Source organism: Chanodichthys erythropterus, chromosome 7 (assembly GCF_024489055.1).
Source record: "Chanodichthys erythropterus isolate Z2021 chromosome 7, ASM2448905v1, whole genome shotgun sequence".
In the NCBI taxonomy this organism is placed as follows: domain Eukaryota; kingdom Metazoa; phylum Chordata; class Actinopteri; order Cypriniformes; family Xenocyprididae; genus Chanodichthys; species Chanodichthys erythropterus.
The window spans coordinates 8,894,545-8,921,370 of NC_090227.1; the positions used below are offsets into that span (position 1 = coordinate 8,894,545).

Consider the following 26,826-nt stretch of genomic DNA (forward strand, 5'->3'; position numbering starts at 1 on the left):
ACGCATGCGCACAAACTATTTCCAGTCATTTCGACGGAGTGGAGGATTTTTGTCCTCACTGTCAGCTCTACAGCCTTTATTACACAGTTACAGTAACTTCATCATGGATTTGGACAGTGGAACTTATGAACCTGGTTTTGTGGGCATCAGGTTCTGTCAGGAGTGGTGAGTTTAGATGAGTTTGCTGAAATGTTTTATGCATTGCTGATCTGATGAGTGTTTGTTTTGATGGCACATATCAATCTCTCTCTTTCCACAGTAATAACATGTTGTATCCTAAAGAGGATAAAGAAAATCGCATTCTGCTCTATGCTGTAAGTTATTTGTTGGCATATCTGTTTGCATGAATTGTCCTTTAATCCAAAGGAGTGTGTTGTTTAATCAGTGAGTGTTTTTATGATTTACATCGTTTCACTCTGAAGGATTACAGTTTGATTTAATTAACATATGTTATCTAACTAACTTCTAATGATTTGGAATGCATTAAGCTAACTTTTGAGAAGCACTAAGAGGCTGATGGTGTTCACAGTATAAGAGGTTTAAAAGAGGTGAAGTGTTCAGATGGGACAGGTTCATGTCACTTATGTGTGTTCATGTTCATGTAACTGTTTTTCAGTGCAGAAACTGTGACTATCAACAGGAAGCCGACAACAGCTGCATCTATGTGAACAAAATCACCCATGAGGTTGAGTGAGTGCCTTACTATATTCTTCTTTTACAGAGATGAGGCAAAAGGTATTGGCATTAGGCATTTTATGCACAGAAGCCATCGGCACATGTCGCTGTGTTTAGTGGCAATATTCATTTAAGTCACCGTTATATCAGAATTTACCATTTTTATTTTTATGGTATATTGCATTATTTCTTATAAATGAATTATCAGTGCACATCGTTATTTTTATTTCTTTAAATTGTCTATATGCGCCTGTGATCTCTAATCAAAATAACTTCTCTGATGACACCTTAACCGGTGTGAGGGCGGTGCAACCTGTCACTCACATGAGATCATAGCCATACCAAACCACAACAATCCAATCAATTACTGATAGACAAAATCAAGCCCCGCCCTACATTTTTTCGTGTTCTTGAATCTGTTTCACACGGATACACATCATAATAGGGAAGAAAACACTGTAGTGATGGGAAGTTAGGATCATTTTACTGACTTGGATCTTTGAATCTCGTTCAGCAAAATGAACAAGTCTTTTTCAAGTAATTTCATTCATTTCAGTAGAATATAATTAAAATGTTACATTAGTAGCCAAATTCGCCCAAAAATCTTCTACGTATGCAAACATTGATCACATAATGAATTAGAAAAAAAACAATAATGCAGCCATGGCCAAATTATGAGAAACAGAAATGACTAATAAATTCATTGTTCAAAATGAATAAATTGCTCTCTGAGACTACTCGCTGTTCCCGAGTCACATTAAAGGTGCCATCGAATTGAAAATTGAATTTACCTCGGCATAGTTGAATAACAAGAGTTCAGTACATGGAAATGACATACAGTGAGTCTCAAACACCACTGTTTTCTCCTTCTTATATAAATCTCATTTGTTTAAAAGACCAAAGAAGAACAGGCGAATCTCAACATAACACAGACTGTTATGTAACAGTTGGGATCATTAATATGCATGCCCCCAATATTTGCATATGCCAGCCCATGATCGAGGCATTACACAAGGGCAGCCAGTATTAACGTCTGGATCTGTGCACAGCTGAATCATCAGACTAGGTAAGCAAGCAAGGACAACAGTGAAAAATGGCAAATGGAGCAATAATAACTGACATGATCCATGATAACATGATATTTTTAGTGATATTTGTAAACTGTCTTTCTAAATGTTTCGTTAGCATGTTTCTAATGTACTGTTAAATGTGGTTAAAGTTACCATCGTTTATTACTGTATTCACGGAGACAAGAGCCGTCGCTATTTTCACTTTTAAACACTTGCAGTCTGTAGAGCTGTGTTGAAAAAATCGATTCGAAACTCAGAGGATCGATTTAATAATAGGCCTACATTTTCCCCGTGAATTTTAATTTGCCGCGTCATTGAATTCACGCATGCGCGCGAGGTGGAAGGACATTAAAACAATGAACATGGCAGCTTTGAAAACTCCAGAAACGCTAAAAGCGGCGATCTGGCACCATTTCGGGTTCAGAAGCAATAAAGAGAATGAGCTTGACAAAAGCAAAGCAATTTGCAAAGTCTGCCAAATGGAGGTGAAGTATTGTGGAAATACTACTAATCTCAGGAACCACATGATGCGACATCATCAAGACATCATATCCAAGCCCGCCACCGGACCGCAACAGATGACACTGAAACGAACTCTACAACTGCCAACTAATTCTGCACGCTCTGTCAAAATAACTGCGGCGATTGCGGGCTTCATTTGCAAAGATATGCGCCCGTTGTTGAGAATGTGGGATTCAGGCGGCTAATGAAGGTAATGGAACCAAATTGTTATATATATTATACATCAGGTTCGCGTCTAAATAATTGGTCTACTGCTGCTGATATAGGCTACCTCTGCGTCCTCTTTCGTCTACACCAGTGCAAGTTTGTGAAAGCAGTTGTATCAACACTCTGGAAGGGGGATTGTTCTTTACAACCATCAATACTCCATTAATTTGCAGTTGAATGTCTATAATAATAGTATCAATATGTTGCATAACTACAGTCCTGTAATTCAGGTAACAGCTGGAAAAAAATGCTTTCTTCAAAAACACCCGAAGATCGGATCAGATCGGATCGAATCGAATAATGATAATCGATTCAAGATCTTGAGAATCAGAATCTAATTCGATTCTTGAAATTTGAATCGAAACCCAGCCCTAGCAGTCTGTATAATTCATAAACACAACTTCGTTCTTTATAAATCTCTCCAACAGTGTGTAATGTTAGCTTTAGCCACGGAGCAAAACCTCAAACTCATTCAGAATCAAATGTAAACATCCAAATAAACACAATACTCACATAATCCAACGCATACATGCAGTATGCATGACGAACACTTTGTAAAGATCCATTTTGAGAGTTTTATATAGTAGCTGTGTAAACTTTGTTTTTGCACTGTTTAAGGCAAGTGCAAGCTCCGGGGTCGGAGAGCGCGAGCATTTAAAGGGGCCGCAGCATGAATCGGTGCATAGTTAATGATGCCCCAAAATAGGCAGTTAAAAAAATGAATTAAAAAAAATCTATGGGGTATGTTGAGCTGAAACTTCAGACACATTCAGGGGACACCTTAGACTTGTCTTACATCTTGTAAAAAAACGTTCGATGGCACCTTTAAAAATTCCTTCAAAATGAAGGAAGGTTTCATGATCGACCCATCACTACAATTAAAAGCAATAATAATAATAAAAAATACTTTTGTGTATTAACTGCTTTTTACATTGTGGTAATAAGGACTATAGTAAATAAAATTTCAATTTACTTTTTTAAAATAAATGCAATGTAGAGAGTCTGTGTCACATTTGTGTTATATTGGCACTAAATGTTGTATGTTGTTGATCACGTAAATGGCTCATTCTAAAAAAACAAAGCAAAACAAAAAAAAAACCATGGAAATAAATTTATCAAATTTATTGTGGATCTCTATGAATACTGCTGCATGCTTGTTGGTAGGTCAGTATAAGTTAGTTCAACATTGGAATGTGCAAGATGAACAAATTCCAAATGGCATATGAATTTTGTAAATTGCACAAGTTGTGTTGTGTTATTCATTTTGAAAAAAAATGTTATTTGTGCGTAACAAATTATCACAATATTTATAAAGTGCTTGAAAGAAACTTTTAATAGTTATTAGGGGTGGGAATTGCCAGAGTCCCCACAGTACAATATTATCACAATACTTAAGTCACGATATGACTTAATTTCACTTGTAAACATTTTACGATATGCTAAGTATTGTGATAACATTGTGATTTATTATCTTTTTTCAACTGCAAATGTCCCCAAAGGACAACTTTGTCCACATATATTTTTATCTAAGAAAAAAATTATTTGTATCTAATACGATTCTCAGTCTGTTCATATAGCCATCTCCTTCATTCCTTCCTTGTTCAGTATTTTCCTTTCTTGTATTTTAGACATTTTTAATAGAAATTGGTTATCAAATAAAAATTTTGCACATTTTAAATGTTCTCACACATCTAAATCTATTTGTTTTTACAATAATTGTTGCTTTTTACAAAGAACAAATAACTTACTCTCTAATGAACATGTCGAAAATGACAGTATTCAGTTATGAAATTGGACACTAGATGGCACTGTGGTTAATTTCGTTGTGAAATATGCTGTATAGATCCCCCCACCACCTAATTATATAAACATATTACAAGTTGGTCTGTATTAATGCTTACAACAAAGACTGGTTTAAAGATTTTTTTTTTTCAGAAAATAAGATGCTATACAATAAATATTGTTCTGCTTTTGAGTGCGTACGTTACACCATCAATGCAGTGTTTCAACATATGGCGGCATGTGTTAGCCACTAATGGAGGTGCCACAATTTATGCAATTTCCACTGGCATGACAATCAAAACTGGATGCGTTTCTCAACATAGCGACATGTGCCGATGACTTCCATGTGTAAGATGCCATGCCACTTAATGTTATCCAAAGCACAAATGCTCCACTGATTAAGTCTGATTCAGTTATTCTATAATGTTTATCGGTTGAAGAGATTCTTCTGGACACCTCTAACCTTGTCTCGTACCTCTTCTTTGCAAGTGAACTCACTCAGATTATTGCAGACGTGGCCCAAGATCCAACACTGCCTCGGACAGAGGACCATCCATGCCCAAAGTGAGTGTTAAATACATTTCGTGATGGAGAGATATATTAATAATGGTAATTCCCATAAGCTCTCATGATTAGCCATTTTAAAACGAATCTGTGATTTTTAGGTGTGGCCACAAGGAGGCGGTGTTCTTCCAGTCTCACAGCATGAAGGCTGAGGTAATAACAAGCACAATCACTGTTCGCTGCTGCTCTTCAGCAGTTGCAGACCCATGTGTCGTTTTCCTCTACTAACAGTAACTTTCATGTACATTATACATTATATGCACATGCCAGATTTTGTGACTATATTTTGGTGTTCTCAAACAGACTATAAATGAACTCAAATTAATTCTTTGTGAATTTTAATTAGTTATATCACAAATAATATCAGGCATAAAAGTGAAATTTAAGAGATGTGTTTTGATTTTCTGAATGCAGGACGCCATGAGGCTTTACTATGTCTGCACCGCCCCACACTGTGGCCACAGATGGACTGAATGAGAAGGATAAAGCCATGAATGTCAATAGATGAGGTGTTTTGGGGTCCCGTGTCACTACTGTTCCATTCCTACAAGTTATTTTCTCAGTTCAGGGGACATATGTTGTGGAGTGGACGTATCTGGTCCGTGACCCAACTGTAGGTCACTGATGCATTTGTGAATAAACCAGTGTTTAATTTTAGTTTTTCGATCTTACACCGATGCACAAACACCAACATGAAGCCAGAGACTTATACTTTTCCCCAAAGTGTTTATAGTTTGTCATTTTAATATTATACACTGTATTTTTTGAAGGTTTGTAATAAAAGATTACAAAAAGTGAGTTGAGTTTTTATTTTAAAGGTACTGCATTTTAATTCTGAGGTTCGATAACCGATGCTGTTTTTTCCATGGTGGCTTAGAGTAGAAAAAAATCTAAATAAAACCTAAATCTTGATATAACTCAGTGCGATTATCAAATCGCATAGGTTGTGATTTAATTAAACAAATATGTGAACTGTGTGTTTCAGAGTGAACCCAGAACAGCACTGTGCTCTTTTACACACAAGCTGCTGATGATTGGTGTTTTCAGTGTTTCAGAGCGCATGGTTCACATTAAATGCTGCTCCACACAAATCCATATCTGCATCTGCTTTGAGTTTGGGCTGTTTATTTGAAATTTGGGCTGTTTATTTGTGCATTTGAAAATGTAACATGCTGCAACCATCCTCAGAAATTTGTAATGAGAAGTGCTTATATCCAGCTGTTGTAAACAAAAGAGAAGTGTTAGATCTTATTTGAGGCCACTGTTTCAGAGAACCTTGTCTTATGCTGCTTTCCAGACAGCTGGGAATTTGGATTTTCCTTCCTCCTACTTGGAAGTAACGTCTGGAATGCATAACCCTAACAGATCAATCAACCCTGACCTCAGTGAGACAGTCAACGTCACTTCCAAGATGGCGGCAAATCCTGCTTGCTGCTTCGAGCATAGCGTGGAATTACCTAGTGTCAAAAATGAACAGACATTTAAGGTCTTTGCACACTGAGTGAAATTTTCACACGTTGTGTCAATCACGTTGACACACTGCCTCCGAAACTTTCGTCTGTCATAAAAAAAATTCGGATCGGGTATGATTTTCTGAGTTTTTTGCATCCGCAAAAGTGATGTGACTTCTAGTGGCGAAAATTACATATTGTGCCTTTAATTTTTGCTTTTCAAAGCGTACACCAGCATTTATTTATTTTTTTTCTGTTTTTGCTATAGTTTACACAAACACCTTGAAATGCACTGCTTGTGTCATTGGGCTTGATAGATCTGCTCTGAGTTTACAGGTCAAATGTCAGACTTTGAGCTGCATTATTTCTAAGTAGTGGGAAAAATCCAAATACCGTGCTGTCTGTAACGCAGTAATAATTTGGATATTCCCACTCCCAACGTCTTCGTGACAAAGTAAAGGACAACAAATGTGCATCAAGTGTATTTTCACTTTTTATGTGATTTATTAATAAATTAAGAAAGCCAGTATGCTGCATCGGTATAGGCCCTTATATTCTATATTCTTGTTTGTATAATACTGTTGTATTTTGTACAGTTTTATGGTAAATGTAGAAAAAAATAACTTAAAGGTAGGGTAGGCAATTTCAGAGAGGCTAGCAATAGCAGAGTGCTCCCCTAAGCCACGCCTCCTCCAAAACACATGAATGTACACAGCTAGAGCAGCAGTCTGCAAAGTGTCACAAGAGACTGCTTTAAACTACCTCTCGTCATAAAGCACATAACATTCCAATAATAACAAATGTAAACAACTTTATGTTTTGATGTTTTGGTGATGTTTTGGTTCAAGAAGAACTGTAAAAGTTATGACATCAACAGACTCGCACCTTCTTAAGTTACTCATTCACGTGAGGTCGCTGTGCTGCGTGGTCACAAAAACTTAGCATTTGCATGTGTTTTTAAACACTGGTTTAAAACAAGTGATTTTAAGACTTTGAATTGTAGTCAGCAGCGAAAGACTGCTCATTTCTCTATGTGCGCGAGAGACTGTTTCTGAGCGCTGAGAGATGCAGACACATCCGCTGCTCACAGAGCGCATGAGTTTTGATCGGAGTTATATTTGGCAATTTATTGGCCTTGAACGGTTAAATCTACATACATGTATGTGTCAAAATCTTTGCAAGTATCCTCGTAAACACTTGCTGTGTTCGAAATTGCCCTCTGTACCCTCATTCACTATTCCCTACATTAGTCCACTAACATAGTCCACTTGAAGGAATGAATGAAGAGGAGTGAGTGAATTCAGACACTGAGTGCGCCGGAAGGGTTGCTGCTTTTGCATAGTTTGTGCTTGCTGTTTATTAATCATTTGAAAAGCAGCTCCAGTAGTAATTAAATAATTTATCATGAACTCTGTCATGAAAACTACCATGTATAAACCTTAATTAAACCATTTAATAATGAAGTAAAAAGGAATTTATACCTGTATGATATTATGCTGTAGCCACATTGGGAAGTGGATGGATTGACTCAGATGTGGCCATCCTCTGGTCAGACGCAGGAATTTGTTCGGTCTCACATTGCATTATGGGTATTCTCTAGCCATTGGCTGTATCCGAAAACCTAGACAGCTGACTTGCTGCCTATGGCAATGACTTGTAAGGCATTTGTGCATGAAGGCACCTCACAAAACAGACAGACTTCTGAGGCAGCGTAACAGTTTAATTACCTACAGCAAAATAGTGCGACCTAAACAAATTTTAATTACTACAGTAGTAATTTCACGCTAGAAATGACACCAAAAGTGGAAAATGTTGGTAAAAAACGTACATTTACACAAAAATGACCAACAAATGCAACTTTCGGATGCCATCTTTATTTTTCTAGCTCAGCTGTCACAGAATGGAACGCACAGGATTGTGGGATATCAAAGGCAGCAAAGGATACATCTATGCAAAATCGATCAGATGAAGGGATCTCAGGAAAGTGATTTCGGACGTGCCTTGATGCCTTCCTAACTTAAAAGTGTCCTCCGAAGGCAACATTTTCCATTTTTCGGACGCAGCTATTCAGTGTATCGGTTGTACACTTATTATTGCGATGCATTGTGGGATTTAATGAGTGCACTCAGTAACGTCCACTATGGTTTCAGACACCACTACAAATGGCTGTCCCCTCAAAAAGTGACCTATTTAAGGCTATAAGGAGCGATTTTGGACACAGCCACAGTCATTGAAATGCATATGTTACAGTATAATAGACCCAGGCAGCTCTTAAAGGGACAGCTGTCTAATTTTCCAGCTGTCTGTCATTCATACTGATCAAACAATAAAAGAGAAAAAAAATCTCTCACTGCTCTTGACTATAAGAGTAAATATTTAATTTATGACTATGCAGTGTTTTTAAACATAATTTATACAATGCTTATAGCATTTATTATTTACAGTAGTCAACATTTGAAGTGGATCAAAACCTTTCATCAAAATTGTCCTAAAACCTTCTTCTTAGGACAACTTTGATGAACTTTTTTGATCCACTTCAAATGTTGACTACTATATTTGTTCTCCTGCAGTTTTTTGTCCTATTGGTTGTAATTAGTTTCTTATTCTTATTTCACCAACTGTTTACTTGTCTTCAATGAGCTTGAGTTTTATTTATTAAGGCAAGTAGTTTTTTTGTGATATTGACATGACAAGAATTATGAAATTTCTATGGTATCAAAAATGTTGATATAATAAAATCTTTATGACATCTGTTAAATAAATGTTACGATAACCTTTCAGTATTTCAGTAATAATTAACTTTTAATTAGCCTGACATGGCCGACTTTTGTTTTGATTAAAAGTTGTTGGTGTTATTTTCACCAAATCTAACATTTGCTAGCGTGATTTTTAATCCCAAACACATTGATTATTGATTGCTCTCTGGATGTGAAAAGAGTTTCCAGAACCAGTAGGCTATAACTGGAAGTGTTTATGAAAAACAGTGTCTAAATCTATATAAACTGCAGATATGTCTATTGTTTCCACCATGTTTTCTCACTGATATGCCCACAACTCAAACTCAGGGCTCAAAGAAAATCCTGAGTCTGTAATTTTTTATTTGGTGTTTATGTTGTTCACACAATGGAGTCAATGGTAACCAAAAATGTTTGGTTAGTCTGAGACCACAGAATCTGAGCTGCTAGTGTATCACGTGAATTCTGTGAATCAATCTGCTATTGGAATTCTTGTTTAAGGGGGTTATAAAAGTGGACAGTAGAACAGAGAAAAACAAAAGCTCTTCACTAGGTTGTAAAAATAAATTTTTATTAAAAGTCACATTCCCCTGAGAGCCATTTAAAGGGTGCAAGAGAACTTCGAGCTTATGGAATCATTCTATGGTAATTGTGTTTAACACACTTAATAGATCAATCAAAATCATATTCTGAGCATATGCAATCAATAAATGGCCAATGAATGAAAAAAATTTATATTAATAGCAATGCAAGAACATGAAATATTAATGCATGTTTTATCTCGGGGATTATACCAGCAAACTTCAGCAAACATATCTGGAACTAAAACTTCTGCTCATTTCATACTGATGGTCTGATTTTACTCTGCGAGTCTGACAGTGATGTCTCGTCTCTTCTGGTCTGATCAGCTCACTTCTTGTAGATCTCATGTCATAAACCAGAAAAGCAACAGTAGCTATGCCCACCAGAGCAGAAAGAGCCAATCGAATCACTGTTTCAACAAAACCACAACAGTGGATGTGGTCTGAAAAAGAAAAAAAGCTAAATCAGAATCGTGCATTTAGATCTCTTTCAAATAAACTTAGGCCTATAGGTGCCATTTTTGTGGGTTTTTATTATGAGTTCAAGCATCCGTTAAAAAAAGCAATGAATCCACAAGCTTTACTGTGTGTGCAAGTTTGAGGGGGTTTGCATACAAACTTTCTTTGCTTAGTCAAATAACTTTAGCTAGGATTATTTAATATAATGTCCCGAAAAATTTAATAGGCCTATTTTGCCCGTGCTGGCAAAATGAGTCAGAATGCGCCCGGGATAATTTCGAGCTACAGCCAAAACAAGTGAAAAATGTCAATTTTGGTCGAATTTGAGGTTTTCACAACAATTTGTTTATTAAGCCCTCGTTTAGTGATCCCAATGCTCCAAACAGAAATGAAACATCTAAAAAATATTACGTTTTCTGAGAGGAGTACCTTTCATTTGTCAATGAAAAATGTCATTTTTCTCTGCTCGATTCTCGACTATTGGAGCTTCCCCTTAGCACAAGTTTTGATATCGTTGTAAAGCGCAGCATTCCAACTTTGTGAATATTCACAGTGTATTCTTGATGGCATGAGTCTGAACCACTGAAATGTGATTTTCAAACTCATGCTAAACAAAACAATCTTATTCGCATTAACTGACAGATCCTAAGTGCGCACACAAAGACGCCGCATCCTGATATCCACATTGGCCTATACACAGAATTACACTATTTCAAAAAATCTTGGCGAGTATTCATGCAAACATTATCTGTTATGTCTTAAGTGAACATCTGGTTAACTGTTGGGAAAAACATCTGATGTTTAACATTATATTAGATCTGTGTGATACAGTAGGTCTTAAAGGATTAGTTCACTTTCAAATAAAATTTTCCTGATAATTTACTCACCCCCATGTCCTCCAAGATGTCCATGTCTTTATTTCTTCAGTCGAAAAGAAATTAAGGTTTTTGAAGAAAACATTCCAGGATTATTCTCCTTATAGTGGACTTCATTGGTCTCCAGACAGTTGAAGGTCAAAATTACAGTTTCAGTACAGTTTTCTAAAAAAATGTAAATGTATATGCTTTATAAACACAAATGATCGCCTTGCAAGTGCTTCTGCTTTCCGTATTCTTCATAAAGGTTACGCTGTATGTCCTACACCTTCCCTATTCTACTTACAGAACGAACGCGGTGTCAGTTCCGTTTTTTCCGTAAGTAGAATAGGGAAAACTAATTTTGACCTTCAACCGTTTGGAGGCCATTGAAGTCCACTATAAGGAGAATAATCCTGGAATGTTTTCATCAAAAACCTTAATATCTTTTTGACTAAAGAAAGAATGAACATCTTGAATGACATGGGGGTGAGTAAATGATCAGGAAATTTTCATTCAGAAGTGAACTAATCCTTTAATATACAGGCTGTCTGTTTCATTAATGTTAATCAAACAATCATGGAAAAAAGTTGAATATATATAATTTTTTTCCCCAACAGATATGGGTTTTGACTTGGTTTGTGCCAAATTTGGTGCTATTACCAGGGATTTTAAGGTATGGTGATTTTGTTTTGGAACCTTCAGAAAACTTTAACTCGATTTTTCTCAAAACTGACTTTGCTGACTCTATCGAATTCAAACAGGTGTAGCTCAGTCATTTTTTGTCGGATTCCAAAAATCATACATCATTTAGAAGGTTTTTAGTTGAGAATGTGAAAATAACAATAACTCATTTTTGAAAATTTGCCCTTTGTGACTCATTCTGCCAGCACGGGTCACATAATACAATTATAGAGCTTCAGCCGATCCTAAAGCTCAGGTCTCCTAGAAACTTGTGTGATAAGATTGCTTCGCCAATAATTTTTTTTTTGCCTTAAGCAAAAATGTTTTCTAAAGCAACACCCCTACTCACGCTCACACTTGAGCTCATCTGCAGGCTGCTCTCTCAGTTTGTGCACTTAAGTAAGTGTACAAACAGGCATTCTTTCTCTGTGAATGCATGAGCTTATCAAATGTAAACTCTGAATGCAATGTTAAGTGGCTTTGGATAAAAGCATCTGCCAAATGCATAAATGTAAATAAAAATCTTGCCATTTTAATTAGTTTATGTGGTTGATTGTTTAGCACTCATCAGCAGTAACATAAAGCAGCACCTTTGAATAGGTTTGGTCACGACTGCACACGTGTGGTTTCCATTCTCGCTTCAGTCAGACTTTCAAAGTGAAAGCTTTACAAAAACAAAGTTTCACACTGACTGAACACAATAACAGAGTTCTCATATATATGAAGTACCTGAGCTTGGCTGATTTAGTTCAGTAATGTTGGCATCCTCAGTCCGGTTAATGGTTAAATTATTTACCACGCAGCTGGTTGACAAAAAATTGGAGCTTGATGATCTTTCTAAAGATGAAGTACTTTGTGGAGATTCTGATAAAGACAGATGATACTGTGACATTAGTCTCATCACACACACTTGGAGTTAAAGCCATTTAATATCATAAGCATGAAAGGAATGTCAAAAACAAAAATATATAATTCAAAGAAAGAATGTTACTCACCATTGACTGTAAGATTGAAACTCATGTAACTGGTCTCTTTGCTGATAACTGTTACTGTATAAAGTCCAGAGTCTGTGGTTCTGGTGTTTGTGATGGTCAGAGATCCGGTCTGATCCAGCTTCAGTCTGTCTCTGAATCTCTCCGCAGGACCATCATATGTCGAGTTGGTTTGCGTAAGCTTGCTGACTTCAGCTATTCTTGTGCTTCCAAATTTCCACAGTATCAACATATATTTCTGTACCTCATTAGCATCAGTGTGTAGAGTGACAGAATCTCCCTCCATCAGTGATACTGTCCTCATTTCATCTGTCGCATCTAGAGAAAAAAGGGAATATATTTTGTAAAAGGAAAAAACTGGATGTTCATTATTAATGAACAAACTGTCTGTTAGTTATCAGTTGTATGCATTTTTTTTTCTATATGGTAAAAGAACTGCAGTAAAGAAAGACTTTAACCCTCTGGTGGTCTTAGGTCATTTTTAAGTTTTGTTTCTTAGTATTTTTTACTTCATCGGAATGATACAAAACTTGACTTTATTGAAACTCACTGGAAATGAATGGGGGACCAATTTCATAAAGTGGAAACATTTGTTACTGCGCTCAAACAAAATCTTACTGAAAGCTCATTTTTTGAGATATCAACCTCAAATTAGGAAAACAACTTGTTTAGATTCATGGCTTTGATTTTTTTTAGAGTAAAGGGTTAGAAATTTGGAAAATAGTCAGTGCTGATGTCCTCGTGGGCAACGCGTCAACATGTAGTGTGGTTGTGCTTCAGACGTCCCAAGTTCAAGTCCTGGCTCGTGGACTTGAACTTGCTCTCTCCAACTTCGCTTCATGTTAACTTACTGTCCTATCCTAATAAAGGCAAAAAATAAAAAAAATGGTTTTGGAAAATGTACATTTCATCACAGGCAGAACTTCACAAACCACTATAATTTGAACAAAAAAGCAAGCCTATTTGGCATTGCAGCCAGCTCAAATACTAAATAACCATTACCTCCCTTTATAATTTCTAAAAAATGGTTGCTCATCTCAATTTGTGATCTCACAAACTTACTTTATCATCAGTGAAGTTGACTGTACAATGAATCTCTTATTTAGCATAATAAGTTCACTCTTCAAACTTTTTTCCAGTGTTGTCTTTAAAAAGAGCTCCAAAGCATTCAATAATTGGATTATAAATATGTAAATATAAAAATCTTTTTTAAAATACAAAATATTAAATATTAATAATAACAGTATGAAACTAAAATATTGTATAGGACTATTCAGTTCACTGAGGAAAAAATGAAGAACAGTCATTTTTGTTCAAAGAGGACCAGAGGGTTAAAGTGGGATCTTATTAGCGACAAAAACTGTCACTGTCAGCTATTTTTTCTCCAGCACACACTATCATGAAAACAGAAGTAAAACATAAACATTTATTTGGATCAGAGTCAGACAACAAAGTAATACATTTTGTTTTAGAACCCCTTCCACTTCATTTCTCAACAGGCCCCAAAACGAATGACTGAAATTACGTTTGTTAAGATATATAAAAGCTAAGAAATCGAGAAACTTTATATAAGAACCAAATCGTTTATTATTTCAAAAAATGCATGAAAGAACGTAATAAAAACACTCATAACTTACCAACCAGATGCCACAAACACACAAAGAACAAGATAAAAGCGTTAACCATATTAGTTGGCTGCTTGTCAAGCACTTTAATCACGCAGTATAAAAACAATCTGTTCACATCAGCAGTGACTGTCTCTGAATGCCAACAGTAAGCTACATCTAGTAGGCGTTCCCGCGAGATGGTCCTCACTGCAGAAGGGGCGGGCTCTAGATCTAACTCCTCCCACTTCCCATAGCCCTTAACCTACCCGACTCCGCCCCTTGGATCTCGAGTGTTCTGCAGTGAGGGGCTACTGGTTCCCGCTGCTGGTTTTCTAGCAGATGTCACGGCAAGTTGTTGGCACTGAATATGTTTTCTTACCGCTTCAAGTAAACGTTTTGAAGGGGGATGTTGTTGCTTTTATAAGTCTATAAAATTGACGTATATCGAACTAGGACAAATGTGTGCTGATCAGTCAACAGTTTAATCAGCCAAGGAAATCATCTTGGTGACACTCCCTTACTGTTCTCCAGTTGACAAGACACAGCTAGAGTTTCCAACCTTAAAAATGTGTCCATATCTGAAGAAAAGAAGTTGAGAATAAATATTTTATTGTTTAGTAGTCATCCTATATGTCTCGCGAGAAAACCAATAGAAAGGTTGTCAAGTCTCTTCAGTTTTGAGTGTGATTTATAAAACTACAACACATCGGAGATTCTAAAATAACTAATTTAATTGAGAATCGTCACAGCTCTACAACGGCTCAACATGCGGAACATGTTATCGGTCTTTCTATTCTTATTAATCTGCAGTAGGCTAAGTTTTGAATCTCTATTTTCCTTTCGGTTTCAATATGTGTTTAGCAGGCATACATGAAGTTTTCATTTTCATTTCTACGTCGAATGCATGGAAAATAATAATGACTAAAGTTTATGTCAAAATGTATGTATTTATTTATTGTCAAACGGCTGTTTCATTTGTGATCCGTGGCAATCGCATTTGAATAAGTTGAAATCTGTTTTAGTGTTTCTTAACCGCGGAACCGTGGACGCCTAGTGGTCATTATTATCGTAGCCTAATGCCAGGGGTCGGTATATAAAATATCCGAGTGTGAATATTTGTATATTTTTACATATGACATGTTCCCAGAAAAGAAAAAGCAACAGAGATAACATAGCCTACTACAATAAAATCCTATTCTTGATGAGTATTTTTTTTTTTTTTTTCTGAAACAAAATGCATTTATTTGAGAACCAACACGAAGGGTTAAGACTTAATTGTTTTAAAGAATGCATTTTAAATCATTGTTTCACCTGTATAAACTAATAATAAGCAATTGTGGGAAAATTTTAGTAGGGATACTGAAAGAAAAAAAAGTGTTTTGTTCCCTTTTCTTATTGTCTTTCCTGTTTTTAATTTTTTGTAGTCACCTTTAATGATCTTGTTATTTCCTATAAGAGCCAGACTGTTCTCTTCATGCCTATCAGGAGTTGTTCACTCCTTAAAGGGGCTATTTCATGCATTCTGACTTATTTACACTGTTAAAGAGTTGCATTCTCATGGCCAAAGTTTCAAAACACGTTGGACATATGACTACTTCCGGTTTCGGTACAGGACTCTGAGAGTTTTTTTTTCCGAGTGTGTCCTGTATGACGTCAAAAGAGAGCGGAATTCCTTGTATATATACACCTTCTCCCTGATAAGCGTGCACACACACATCACCCAGAGCAAAAGCACGCCCATCAAAGCATTTTGTTTGGGATACGGAAGCCGAGAGATTTTTCAACAATGGCTGTGTCCCAATTCAGGGGCTGCACCCTTTGAAGGCTGCATACATCATCGAGGCAGTGTCATTTAAGAAAATGAACCATGAGATTGCAAAGTAAGAAAGAAATTACAGTATTTTATACCTCACAATAAATATCAGTCAAATTTGGTGATGAATACTTTGTAAACAAGTACCAGTTCAGCACTGGATTTGCAGATGTTGAGTAAAGCTGCATCAGATGTCTGTTTTTTGTTGGCAATCGGCGTGCAAGTGCATAAAATGTAAACAACACAAACGTTTTTGTTCCCTTTTTATTTATGATGTCGCAACTAGCATGCGATCTCTGTGCAGAAGCTGTGCGCGTTCGTGACTCTTTAGCTCTGCCAACAGCACTGACAACAGACACGCCTCCAGGATCTCGGCTCTTTTTGGAAAGATTTGGTTTAGCGTAACTAAAGACTTTTCGGAGATATGAAGGATGCATTGTTACTCTAGCTACACTCAAGATTAACATGAGATTGGCAGAAACTGTGTGTGATACTCCCCCTTTAATGGATGATGAGACCCTACATGAATTTAGCTTTCCTTTGTTTTAAGTTGGCTAGACTTTGCTATATAAGTTACAGTGAGCTCAATAAACTTTGAGTGAACAGCACTTTTCGTGTTTGTGTCATTCTTTGTCCCCGGCAGGCACGTGCACACATAGACAAAAAAGGGGCTTGAGCACCTGCCCTTTTTCTTCCTGGGGAGAAAGTGCCCTTTTTTCTGGGGTGTTTTTTTTTTTTTTTTTAAATAAATGAATATATATTCCTGTTTGCGCACAGCTTCCCCTGTCAAACAAATATATTTACTGTATAAAACAAATAAAAAAATACTATATCAGGTCGGCTTTGTTGAGTTCAGATGCCCTCACTCCGCGACACGCCATTCCCCGCACGGACTCACGCGCGCCACACCCCACCCCACCCCACCTCGAGTTTGCTGCTGGCTGAAAACTTGTGACAAACTATTTCCGCGAAAATCCAACTGCTGTCTGGCGATAAGAAGCGAAAAAGAAAAAAGCCCTAGATGGATTCATCCCGTGCATTTCTTTCAGGTAGGCTAGCCTATGTTCACAAACCTGAAAGTTTTGTCTATTTAAGGGCTGTTTATACATTTAACGCTGCATTAATAGATTGACCACAATCAACACATCTGCCTGATTTGATACTAATGAAATATATGTCATATTATAATTTAAATTATTGTATTGTGCTATGCATTGCGTTTTGAACCATGGTAAACACTTGACCGATAGGTTGGGCTGTCAATACTAAAAAGAGGAGCACTCCATGGACGCACATCCATGAACCACATTATTAGACAGTTTTGTAAGGATGCATGGTGTATTAAAACTATTTAAAAATCATAATACAGCATCAGCTACATAATGCTATTCTTAAATCTAAGCTTACACAGGATAATACATCAATAAAAAAAAAAAACTCTCGCTCTGTCTTTGCATGTTTGATGTCCACATATTCTTGTTGAAGAAATTACAGTGGCTGTAGCATTTCTATCACAATGAAGTGGGCGAATATTATTATTTAACTAAAAATATATATTTTTTTAATCATGGTTGGCTTTGATCGTGGATTTAATCGTGCTGTGCTGTCTAACAACAAAAATCAGCAGGCTTTTGGCGCCCTCTGCAGGCATTTGTTATAACATATAATGTATTAACAGTTCAGGAATTTTTTTTTTTGATGTGTTTAAATATGCAGATTAGCTTATTTTGGTTAATTTAGAAGAAATCTACAGATGCAAACAGACGGAGGGTAGTAGGCTTAAAACAAACTCCATCTAAATGTGTAGGGTTAGGGTTAAGTTTTCTTTCCATTAGAGTGAAAGACATGGCAGCAAAAATGGACCTTAAAATTGTAAAATCTTAAAATTGTCCACTTCATGAAAGAAGTATTCCAATAACACCAAAAAATTAAAACGATTTATTGATTTGTGCAAAATAAATTATTAGTGAAACTATGTCCCTCTCCTTGGTGCAGTCATTTATTCTAAATATATATAGCTACTTGAAAATAGTTGTTGATTTCTCTTGTGATAAACCGAGTGAATACTAAAGAAGACCATGGTCTCTGTGTGAACTGATTATTTTGTAGAAATCTGTGGAGTATAAAACAATTGGATGAGTGTAAGTGAAGTCAAAGTTGTCTTAATATATTTAAGGGTTCGTTATTTTTTAAATAAATAATTATGAGAAGTGCCCTTTTTTCCACTTGAGCCCCTGCCCCCCAAAATGTCTGTGCACGTCCCTGGTCCCCGGTATGGTGTTCTACTCTGCTCTATATTGAATTGGAGGTCCATAATTTTATCCAACATGCAGAAAGACAATATATATATATATATTATGCATTGCTTATATTATGCTTCTCAAGTTCACAAGTTCCGTTACCAACAGAGTTCAATGGCTAATGATGCTTTTGGAAAATGCGCTCCTTAACAGTAATCCAGCATCTGTTTGTCATTTCAGCACACATTGATTTCAGTTGAATCCGTTGGCTGAAATTATCAGTAAAACTGGTTCTGTTTGTTTCCCAGGTGTGTCTGATAAAGAGACAGAAGAATCTAAATCTGAACCAGTGACGGGGATGGAGGGAGATTCTGTCACTCTATACACTAATCTTACTGAAGTACTAAACGATGATACCATTTTGTCGCTGTTTGGACCTAAAGACTCTTTCTTATCTCAGATAAGGTGAAAGGATGACTTCACTCCAGTTTTTTTTCACTGATGATGCTGGATTCACAGGTAGATTGCAGGTGTTACGTGTACTGGTATAGAGATGAGGCAGATACGGATTTCCACAATGATACACACTTCTTTAATTCAACAAGGCAGGAAACACCAAACATACACTTTATCACAACATAGAACGGACCAGGAGTGCAGGGAGTGAGTGCATTATAAAGGGAGTGCAGATAATAGAGTCCAGGTGCAGGTGATCCGTGATGATGGGGAGATGACGAGGGAAGTGAGTGCAGGTGATGAAACAGGAGGATCATGGGATATGGAGTCCAGGAAGACAAGGGATCTGTGACAGTACCTCCCCCTCCCGGTAGGCGCGTCCTCGCGCCGTAAATAGAATAACCGGGAGGGGGGGCGGGCGCCCTGGAGACCTCATGCAGGTGCCGGGGGATGAGTGGACTGGAGTGGAGGTCTCCAGGGCGGATCCATGAGCCATGGCGGGTCTGGAGCCTTGGCAAGCCACGACGGGTCAGGAGCCTTGGCAGGCCACGACGGGTCAGGAGCCTTGGCAGGCCACGGCGGGTCAGGAGCCTTGGCAGGCCACGGCGGGTCAGGAGCCTTGGCAGGCCACGGCGGGTCAGGAGCCTTGGCAGGCCATGTCAGAGGCCCACCCACATGTGTGGCGCCCACATGTCCCCCACCCACGGGTACTTGGCCCCCCCCCAAAAAATACTTGGAGAGGTTTAGGATCATATTGAGGAGTCCAAGGAATGAAGTCAATGTGTGGGTGGAGGAGCATGGAGCTGGTATGGCGGCGGAGACTGGAGAGCTTTGCTCGGCGGCGGAGACTGGAGAGCTTTGCTCGGCGGCGGAGACTGGAGAGCTTGGCTCGGCGGCGGAGACTGGAGAGCTTGGCTCGGCGGCGGAGACTGGAGAGCTTGGCTCGGCGGCGGAGACTGGAGAGCTTGGCTCGGCGGCGGAGACTGGAGAGCTTGGCTCGGCGGCGGCGGCTGGAGCGGCAGGCTCGGCGGCGGAGACTGGAGAGCTTGGCTCGGCGGCGGCTGGAGCGGCAGGCTCGGCGGCGGAGACTGGAGAGCTTGGCTCGGCGGCGGAGACTGGAGAGCTTGGCTCGGCGGCGGCGGCTGGAGCGGCAGGCTCGGCGGCGGAGACTGGAGAGCTTGGCTCGGCGGCGGCTGGAGCGGCAGGCTCGGCGGCGGCGGCTGGAGCTGAGGGCTCGGCGGCGGCGGCGGCTGGAGCTGAGGGCTCGGCGGCGGCGGCTGGAGCTGAGGGCTCGGCGGAGGCGGCTGGAGCTCTGGAGATACTGGAGCGGGCTCTGGAGATACTGGAGCGGGCTCTGGAGATACTGGAGCGGGCTCTGGAGATACTGGAGCGGGCTCTGGAGATACTGGAGCGGGCTCTGGAGACACTGGCGCGGGCTCTGGAGACACTGGCGCGGGCTCTGGAGACACTGGAGCGGGCTCTGGAGACACTGGAGCGGGCTCTGGAGACACTGGAGCGGGCTCTGGAGACACTGGAGCGGGCTGTTTCCTCCTCCTCCGCTTTCGGGACCCAGTTGAGGAGTGTGGGTTCCGTGTGGGGCAGGCAGGGAGTTCGCTGGAGGGGCATGCGGAGGAAGGCGGAGATTGACTGACTGGCTCGGCCAACCGTGTTTCCGGATGGACTGGAGACATACACTGATCATGAACCGTGTCCACGAAGAATTTGGAGCCATTTAACCACAAAATTAAACTGATAGTTTCACTTAAGGAGAAACGAAAAACAGGTTCATCAAAACGGATAGTGTTGTCGTCCAGTCCATCCAGAAACAGGGCGATCAACTGAGCGTCGGGCCAGTTAGTCAAAAAAGCAAGCTCAACGAACTCCTCCACATACCTCTCCAGCGAACGACCCACCTGAAGGAGCCCGATGAGGCGATCGCCTGCTGCCAGATGGGAGAGAGGCCTTGGAGGAGCAGAAGCCAGGGAGCTGGTGGAAGTCTCCGTATTCCAGTTTGTGAAAATCCAGTTGGTAAGGGTCCGTTCTTCTGTTACGTGTACTGGTATAGAGATGAGGCAGATACGGATTTCCACAATGATACACACTTCTTTAATTCAACAAGGCAGGAAACACCAAACATACACTTTATCACAACATAGAACGGACCAGGAGTGCAGGGAGTGAGTGCATTATAAAGGGAGTGCAGAGGTGCAGGTGATCCGTGATGATGGGGAGATGACGAGGGAAGTGAGTGCAGGTGATGAAACAGGAGGATCATGGGATATGGAGTCCAGGAAGACAAGGGATCTGTGACAGCAGGTGGACCAGAATCAGAGACAACAGAATCAGACACTTGGGACAATAAACTCGCGTCTCTAGAGAAAAGACTATGATAAAGATATTTAATGTTACTGTCATTGGTGAGAATCTCAAGTCTTTCATTGTAACAATGATCATGTGATATGACAAATAAAGCTTCAAAAAAGGTTTTTTTTTTTTTAAAAAATCTTTCTTTGAATCTAACATTTTAAATTCATTAATATTTAACCAAATATTTGCAAACATTGCAGTTGAGCCACCCGACTTTCTAGTTGCGCTACTTTACTTTTGCAACAAATCTTACACTGAACATGCTTCTGTTTGGATGTCTGTGTTAGCTTTTGCTAATTTTTAAATAGAATAAAGAAGTTAGCATTTTCCTTGTTTTACATTGGTTGTACCATCTGATATGGATAGTTGTAACCATCCTTAGTTGTCCATATTGGTTGTATCCATCCTTGAAAGTAGCCATTTTTATTATTTGAGAGAGAAACCTTTTCAGTTTGCCACAAGGATCAGTTGGGCTCCTCTGTGCTCCTCTGGGCTGCACTATCATTCTTAATGTTATTGTTACCTTATCAATTCATAATAAAAGAACCATGTTTGCAGTTGTGCCACCCTGACCTTTGAGAATATACTGATATATATTTTTAAAAATGTTTATATGAAAGGTTTCAAACATAAAATTACATCATAGTTGTCAGAGTCTTGTTTGTTTGGAGTCTTTGTGTGTTGTTGTTGTCTGCCTTAAAGGTGCCATCGAACGATTTTTTAAAAGATGTAATATAAGTCTAAGGTGTCCCCTGAATGTGTCTGTGAAGTTTCAGCTCATAGATTTTTTTAATACATTTTTTAACTGCCTATTTTGGGGCATCATTAAATATGAGCCGATTTAGGCTGCAGCCCCTTTAAATGCTCACGCTTCCCGCCCACGGAGCTTGCACTTGCCTTAAACAGTGCATAAACAAAGTTCACACAGCTAATATAACCCTCAAATTGGATCTTTACAAAGTGTTCATCATGCAACATGTCTAATAGCGTAAGTATGGTATTTATTTGGATGTTTACATTTGATTCTGAATTAATTTGAGGCTGTGATCCATGGCTAACAGCTAATGCTACACAGTTGGAGAGATTTATAAAGAATGAAGTTGTGTTTATGCATTATACAGACTGCAAGTATTAAAAAATGAAAATAACAACAGTCTTGTCTCCGTGAATACAGTAAGAAACGATGGTAACTTTAACCACATTTAACAGTACCAAAGACTATAGAATAACACTTAAATGAACTTTGACAGTACATTAGCAAACATGCTAACGAAACATTTAGAAAGACAATTTACAAATATCACTAAAAATATCATGTAATCATGGATCATGTCAGTTATTATTGCTCCATCTGGCATTTTTCACTGTTGTCCTTGCTTGCTTACCTAGTCTGATGATTCAGCTGTGCAGATCCAGACGTTCTGCCCTTGTCTAATGCCTCGATCATGGGCTGGCATATGCAAATATTGGGGGCGTATACCCCGACTGTTACGTAACAGTCGGTGTTATGCTGAGATTCAACTGTTCTTCGGAGGTTGTTTAAACAAATGAGTTTTATATAAGAAGGAGGAAACAATGGTTTGAGACTGTATGTCATTTCCATGTACTGAACTCTTGTTATTCAGCTATGCCTAGATAAATTCAATTTTCAATTTGATGGCACCTTTAATCACTTGTTTGTTGCCATGGACACTAATTATTTACAGCTGTGCACTTATCAGTCACCATCATCATCACCTGTATTTAAGTTCAGTTTTGTTTCAGGGCGTTTTCCCACTTGGTCCTTTTCAGGGGTCTGAGTGAGGTTTGCATAATAATAACGTCAGATCCCTTATAAACGAACCGAACTCAGACCATCTCGGGAGGTGGTCTGAGTACGGTTCAATTTCATCAAAGACTAAGTAAAAATGCCCTATACAAAAAAAGTAAAACAGCGATGTCAGGCGATTTTGAAGTTTTTCAGTACTTACGCCTTTGTCATGCATGACCTTTCCAACGTGATTACGTAATGCGTGAAGTCGTGGACATTAGTGTAAGATGAGCATTTGTGGTTAAAAAGTATATACATTTTTATTTATTTATTTTTTAGAAAAGGACAGATCGTTTCACTAGATAAGACCCTTATTCCTCAGCTGGGATCGTGTAGAGCCCTCTGAAGCTGCATTTAAACTGCAATTTGGACCTTCAACCCATTGTACCGCATTGAAGTCCACTATGGAGAAAAATCCTGGAATGTTTTCGTTAAAAAACTTAATTTCTTTTCGACTCAAGAAAGAAAGACATGAACATCCTGGATAACGTGGGGGTAAGCAAATTATCAGGAAATTTTAATTCTGAAGTGAACTAATCCTTTAATGACTAGTTCAAGTCTTACCCTGTTACGAGAAAACCATTGTTTGATGATAATTATAGTTAGATCAGATATGTGATCTTCAGACCTCCACATCGTCAAATCCCAACTTTAACTGCCATGCTAATTAGTTAAGGATGCGCTGCTTTTGAAAAATACTTCTGTGCAGCAGAGCAGGCGGTTACCCCAACTAATGAAATCTATTTTCATTATGGACATGGAAAAACAACCCGCGGCAACAGTGTAAAAGTAGCCCAATTCCGCCTGAAAACCGTGGACTTGGCAACACTGACTATGTGGTTCCTAACTCAACAAAAAGTAAGTGCTTAAGTGCTTAATTAATCAGGTCTGTTGCCTTAATGGATTAAGGATTATTTTCCCAATAGCCTTCATTCTTCTGCTAGCTGGACAGTTTGTCCACTCTTCAAGATCTTGTCCACACAGATGTAAATAAACAAGACCTCAAAAGATTAGAGTCACAGTCTTAAGCTGCAAGTGTATCATTTGAATTATGTGAATAATATACAACTGCTATTTGATAATGTTTAAGGAAGTTATAATAGTGGACAGTAGAAAAGAAAAATACAAGCTCTCCCTGTGTTGTAAAACTAAATCTTTATTAAAGTAACTCATTTCATCAGTGAGATTCACTTCAAGGGTGCAACAGAAACAGGAGCTTATGAGAATCATTGGCATCATCCAGTTGCTACCTATTATTTTGTTTAGGGTAATAATTATCTTTAAAGCCATGAATCAATCAAAATCATATTCTGTGCATGCAATCAATAAATGGTCAATGAACGCAAAAAAAAAAAAAAAAAGTTAATAAATAGCAATGCAAGTGCAGGAAATATTAATGCGTGTTTTATCTCTGGGATTACACCATCAAACTTCAGCATACATATCTAGAACTAAAACTTCTCTTCATTTCATACTGATGGTCTGATTTTACTCCATGGATCTGACGGTGATATCTACTCTCTTCCATCCTGTTCAGTTCACTTCTTGTAGATCTGATGTCATAAACAAGAAAAGAAACAGTAGCCACGCCCACTAGAGCAGAGAGAGACAATCGAATCACTGTTTCAACAAAACCACAACAGTGGATGTAGTCTGAAAAACAAAAAAACAATGAATCAGAATTGTGCATTTACTTCCATCATTTACTTGTGTTTGTACGCACACTTTCTTTGCAAAGCCAAATAACTTTGACCAAAATTGTTTAATAAAATAAATATAATATAATTCAAGACTCTTTCTTTAATCTCAGCTCTCCTGGAAAGCTCTGCAACTATGTGATTCTCTAAGATCTTTGTTTTTTTTTTTTTTTTTTGCCTCAGTGTTTTATAAAGCAACACAGCTCACGCTGAGACACCTGCTTCACAGCTGTTGCTCATCTGTGGTCTGCTTTCAGTTCCAGTGAAATCACAAAAAAAAAAAAAAAAGGAAATGCACTTATGTGCACAGACAGTTCAATCTTTCCATGAATGCATGAGCTGCATATATTATGAGTGACGGCAATTCGTACGTATTTTACGAGGTGGCTAAATCGTATGAATTCATACGACCTCACTCGTACTAATTCATACGCTTTTTGCTAAATCGTATGTATTTTACGAGTTGACAAATTCGTATGAATTCATACGAATGACCTACCCCAAACCCCGCCCCTAAACCTAACCGTCACTGGGGTTTAGACAAATCGTACGAATTCGCACGAGTGAGGTCGTATGTATTTATACGAAATAGCCACCTCGTAGAATAAGTACGAATCGGGTGTGTCTCATACGTTCTGAAAAGTGAAGCCACGGGCTCTTTGATCGCCCCCTGGAGGCTGGATGCAGTACAGGTCATAAACACCGCCCTCTCAATGCAGTCGAATGAGACTTCAGTGAAAACTTAAAAATAAATTCTGCTTCAAATAAAACTTTATGAAAAATGGTTTTGGTCATTTAAGGTAGTTGTTATCACACTGATATATATTCAATTGTTCGTTTTTGTGATGATTTAGATTTTAGCTAGCAATTTGATGCTATAAAAACGGGGCGTGTCGTCATGATTCGAACTTGATTGACAGCTCAGCTTGTCTGAGGACTGTCGGAGCTTCGAGGGGAGATTGAAGATGTATTAACTAACTGTTAATTTTCGATTTCTTTGTTATTTAACACCAACAAAATGAGTTGTTCAGCAGTAAACTGTACTAACCGACCTACAGGATCTGACGGATCACTGAACCTTTTTCTGTAACATTAAATATGGGTGTTATAAGCTAATTAATAAATGTTATTAGTTAAGATAACACACCTAATGTTAACAATGTCGGGAAAAAGCAGGTGATCGTTATCTGGCAGTTACTTATTATTTTTATGGGTATAAAATAATAATTAGCAGGACAAAACTAATGATAGCTTACTCTAATTACAGCAATCGATCTCCTGTAACATTAGTTGAACTTGATTTAAAATGGCAGGACCGTTTCTGACGATTTAGAGTTGTTTCTAGTGGCATATTATATTGATTTTATCTACTGAATTTGCTGTTTTAAAAGTATTATTGCTCTAGAAATAGAATAGCCTATTATTTTATAGGTAGAATTTTAAATTGTATATAATTTTTATAGTCTATTTAAAATACATGAATGATGACGCAGTCGTCTGGGCGGAAGTTTGATATCGCGACTCCGCCTCCGGCTCCACTGACGGTTCCTTCTGCGCATGCCCAGGCTCCAAACTTACGTATTGCGTAACATGTCAGCGCCCATTCGGTCGGCCATTTTGGCTTCAGTTCATTACAATGGAAGGAAGCGACGTCGCGTCGTCCATCTTTTTTTACAGTCTATGGTACGAATTGGTCGTGAGATAGCGTTGGATATACCTGAACATGGCTGATGGAGTTCTGTAATGTTGGCATCCTCAGTTTGGTTGACAGTTAAATTATTTACCACACAGCTGGACAATGATCTCTCTGGTGATGAAGTATTTTGTGGAGATTCTGATATAATGAGAAATACTGAGACTTCAGTCTCATTACACACAATTCTGATCTTTATTTATAGTAGACCCATATTATCTTTAAATGTGCATGTAAGGAATGTTGAAAAATACCTAATTCAAATGAAGAATGGTAATTCTAACACTACTCACCATAGACGGTAACATTGAAACTCATGTAACTGGTCCCTTTGCTGATAACTGTTACTGTATAAAGTCCAGAGTCTGTGGTTCTGGTGTTTGTGATGGTCAGAGATCCGGTCTGATCCAGCATCAGTCTGTCTCTGAATCTCTCCGCAGGACCATCATATGTCGAGTTGGTTTGCGTGAGTCTGTCAATTTCAGCTATTCGAGTGTTTCCGAACATCCACTGTATCAATATGTATTTCTGTACTTCAGTGTTTAAAGTGACAGATTGTCCCTCCAT

At 38.4% G+C, this 26,826-nt stretch overlaps 3 protein-coding genes across 3 annotated transcripts; 1 reads left to right on the forward strand and 2 right to left on the reverse strand.

Moving 5' to 3' along the window:
* Positions 1-8: 8 nt before the first annotated feature.
* Positions 9-5,581, forward strand: polr2i (RNA polymerase II subunit I). Its single transcript, XM_067388990.1, has 6 exons — positions 9-165; positions 260-314; positions 617-690; positions 4,746-4,820; positions 4,922-4,973; positions 5,235-5,581. The coding sequence occupies exons 1-6, from the start codon at positions 104-106 to the stop codon at positions 5,295-5,297; spliced, it is 381 nt and encodes a 126-aa protein (XP_067245091.1). The 5' UTR covers positions 9-103; the 3' UTR covers positions 5,298-5,581.
* A 4,143-nt stretch (positions 5,582-9,724) lies between these two features.
* Positions 9,725-14,325, reverse strand: LOC137022587 (uncharacterized). The gene is made up of 4 exons (XM_067388991.1): positions 14,214-14,325; positions 12,580-12,894; positions 12,314-12,448; positions 9,725-10,030 (listed from the first exon to the last, which is right to left on the reverse strand). The coding sequence occupies exons 1-4, from the start codon at positions 14,260-14,262 to the stop codon at positions 9,810-9,812; spliced, it is 720 nt and encodes a 239-aa protein (XP_067245092.1). The 5' UTR covers positions 14,263-14,325; the 3' UTR covers positions 9,725-9,809.
* A 9,976-nt stretch (positions 14,326-24,301) lies between these two features.
* LOC137023145 (uncharacterized) lies at positions 24,302-26,826 on the reverse strand. The gene is made up of 3 exons (XM_067389838.1): positions 26,553-26,826; positions 26,284-26,400; positions 24,302-24,522 (listed from the first exon to the last, which is right to left on the reverse strand). The coding sequence occupies exons 1-3, from the start codon at positions 26,824-26,826 to the stop codon at positions 24,302-24,304; spliced, it is 612 nt and encodes a 203-aa protein (XP_067245939.1).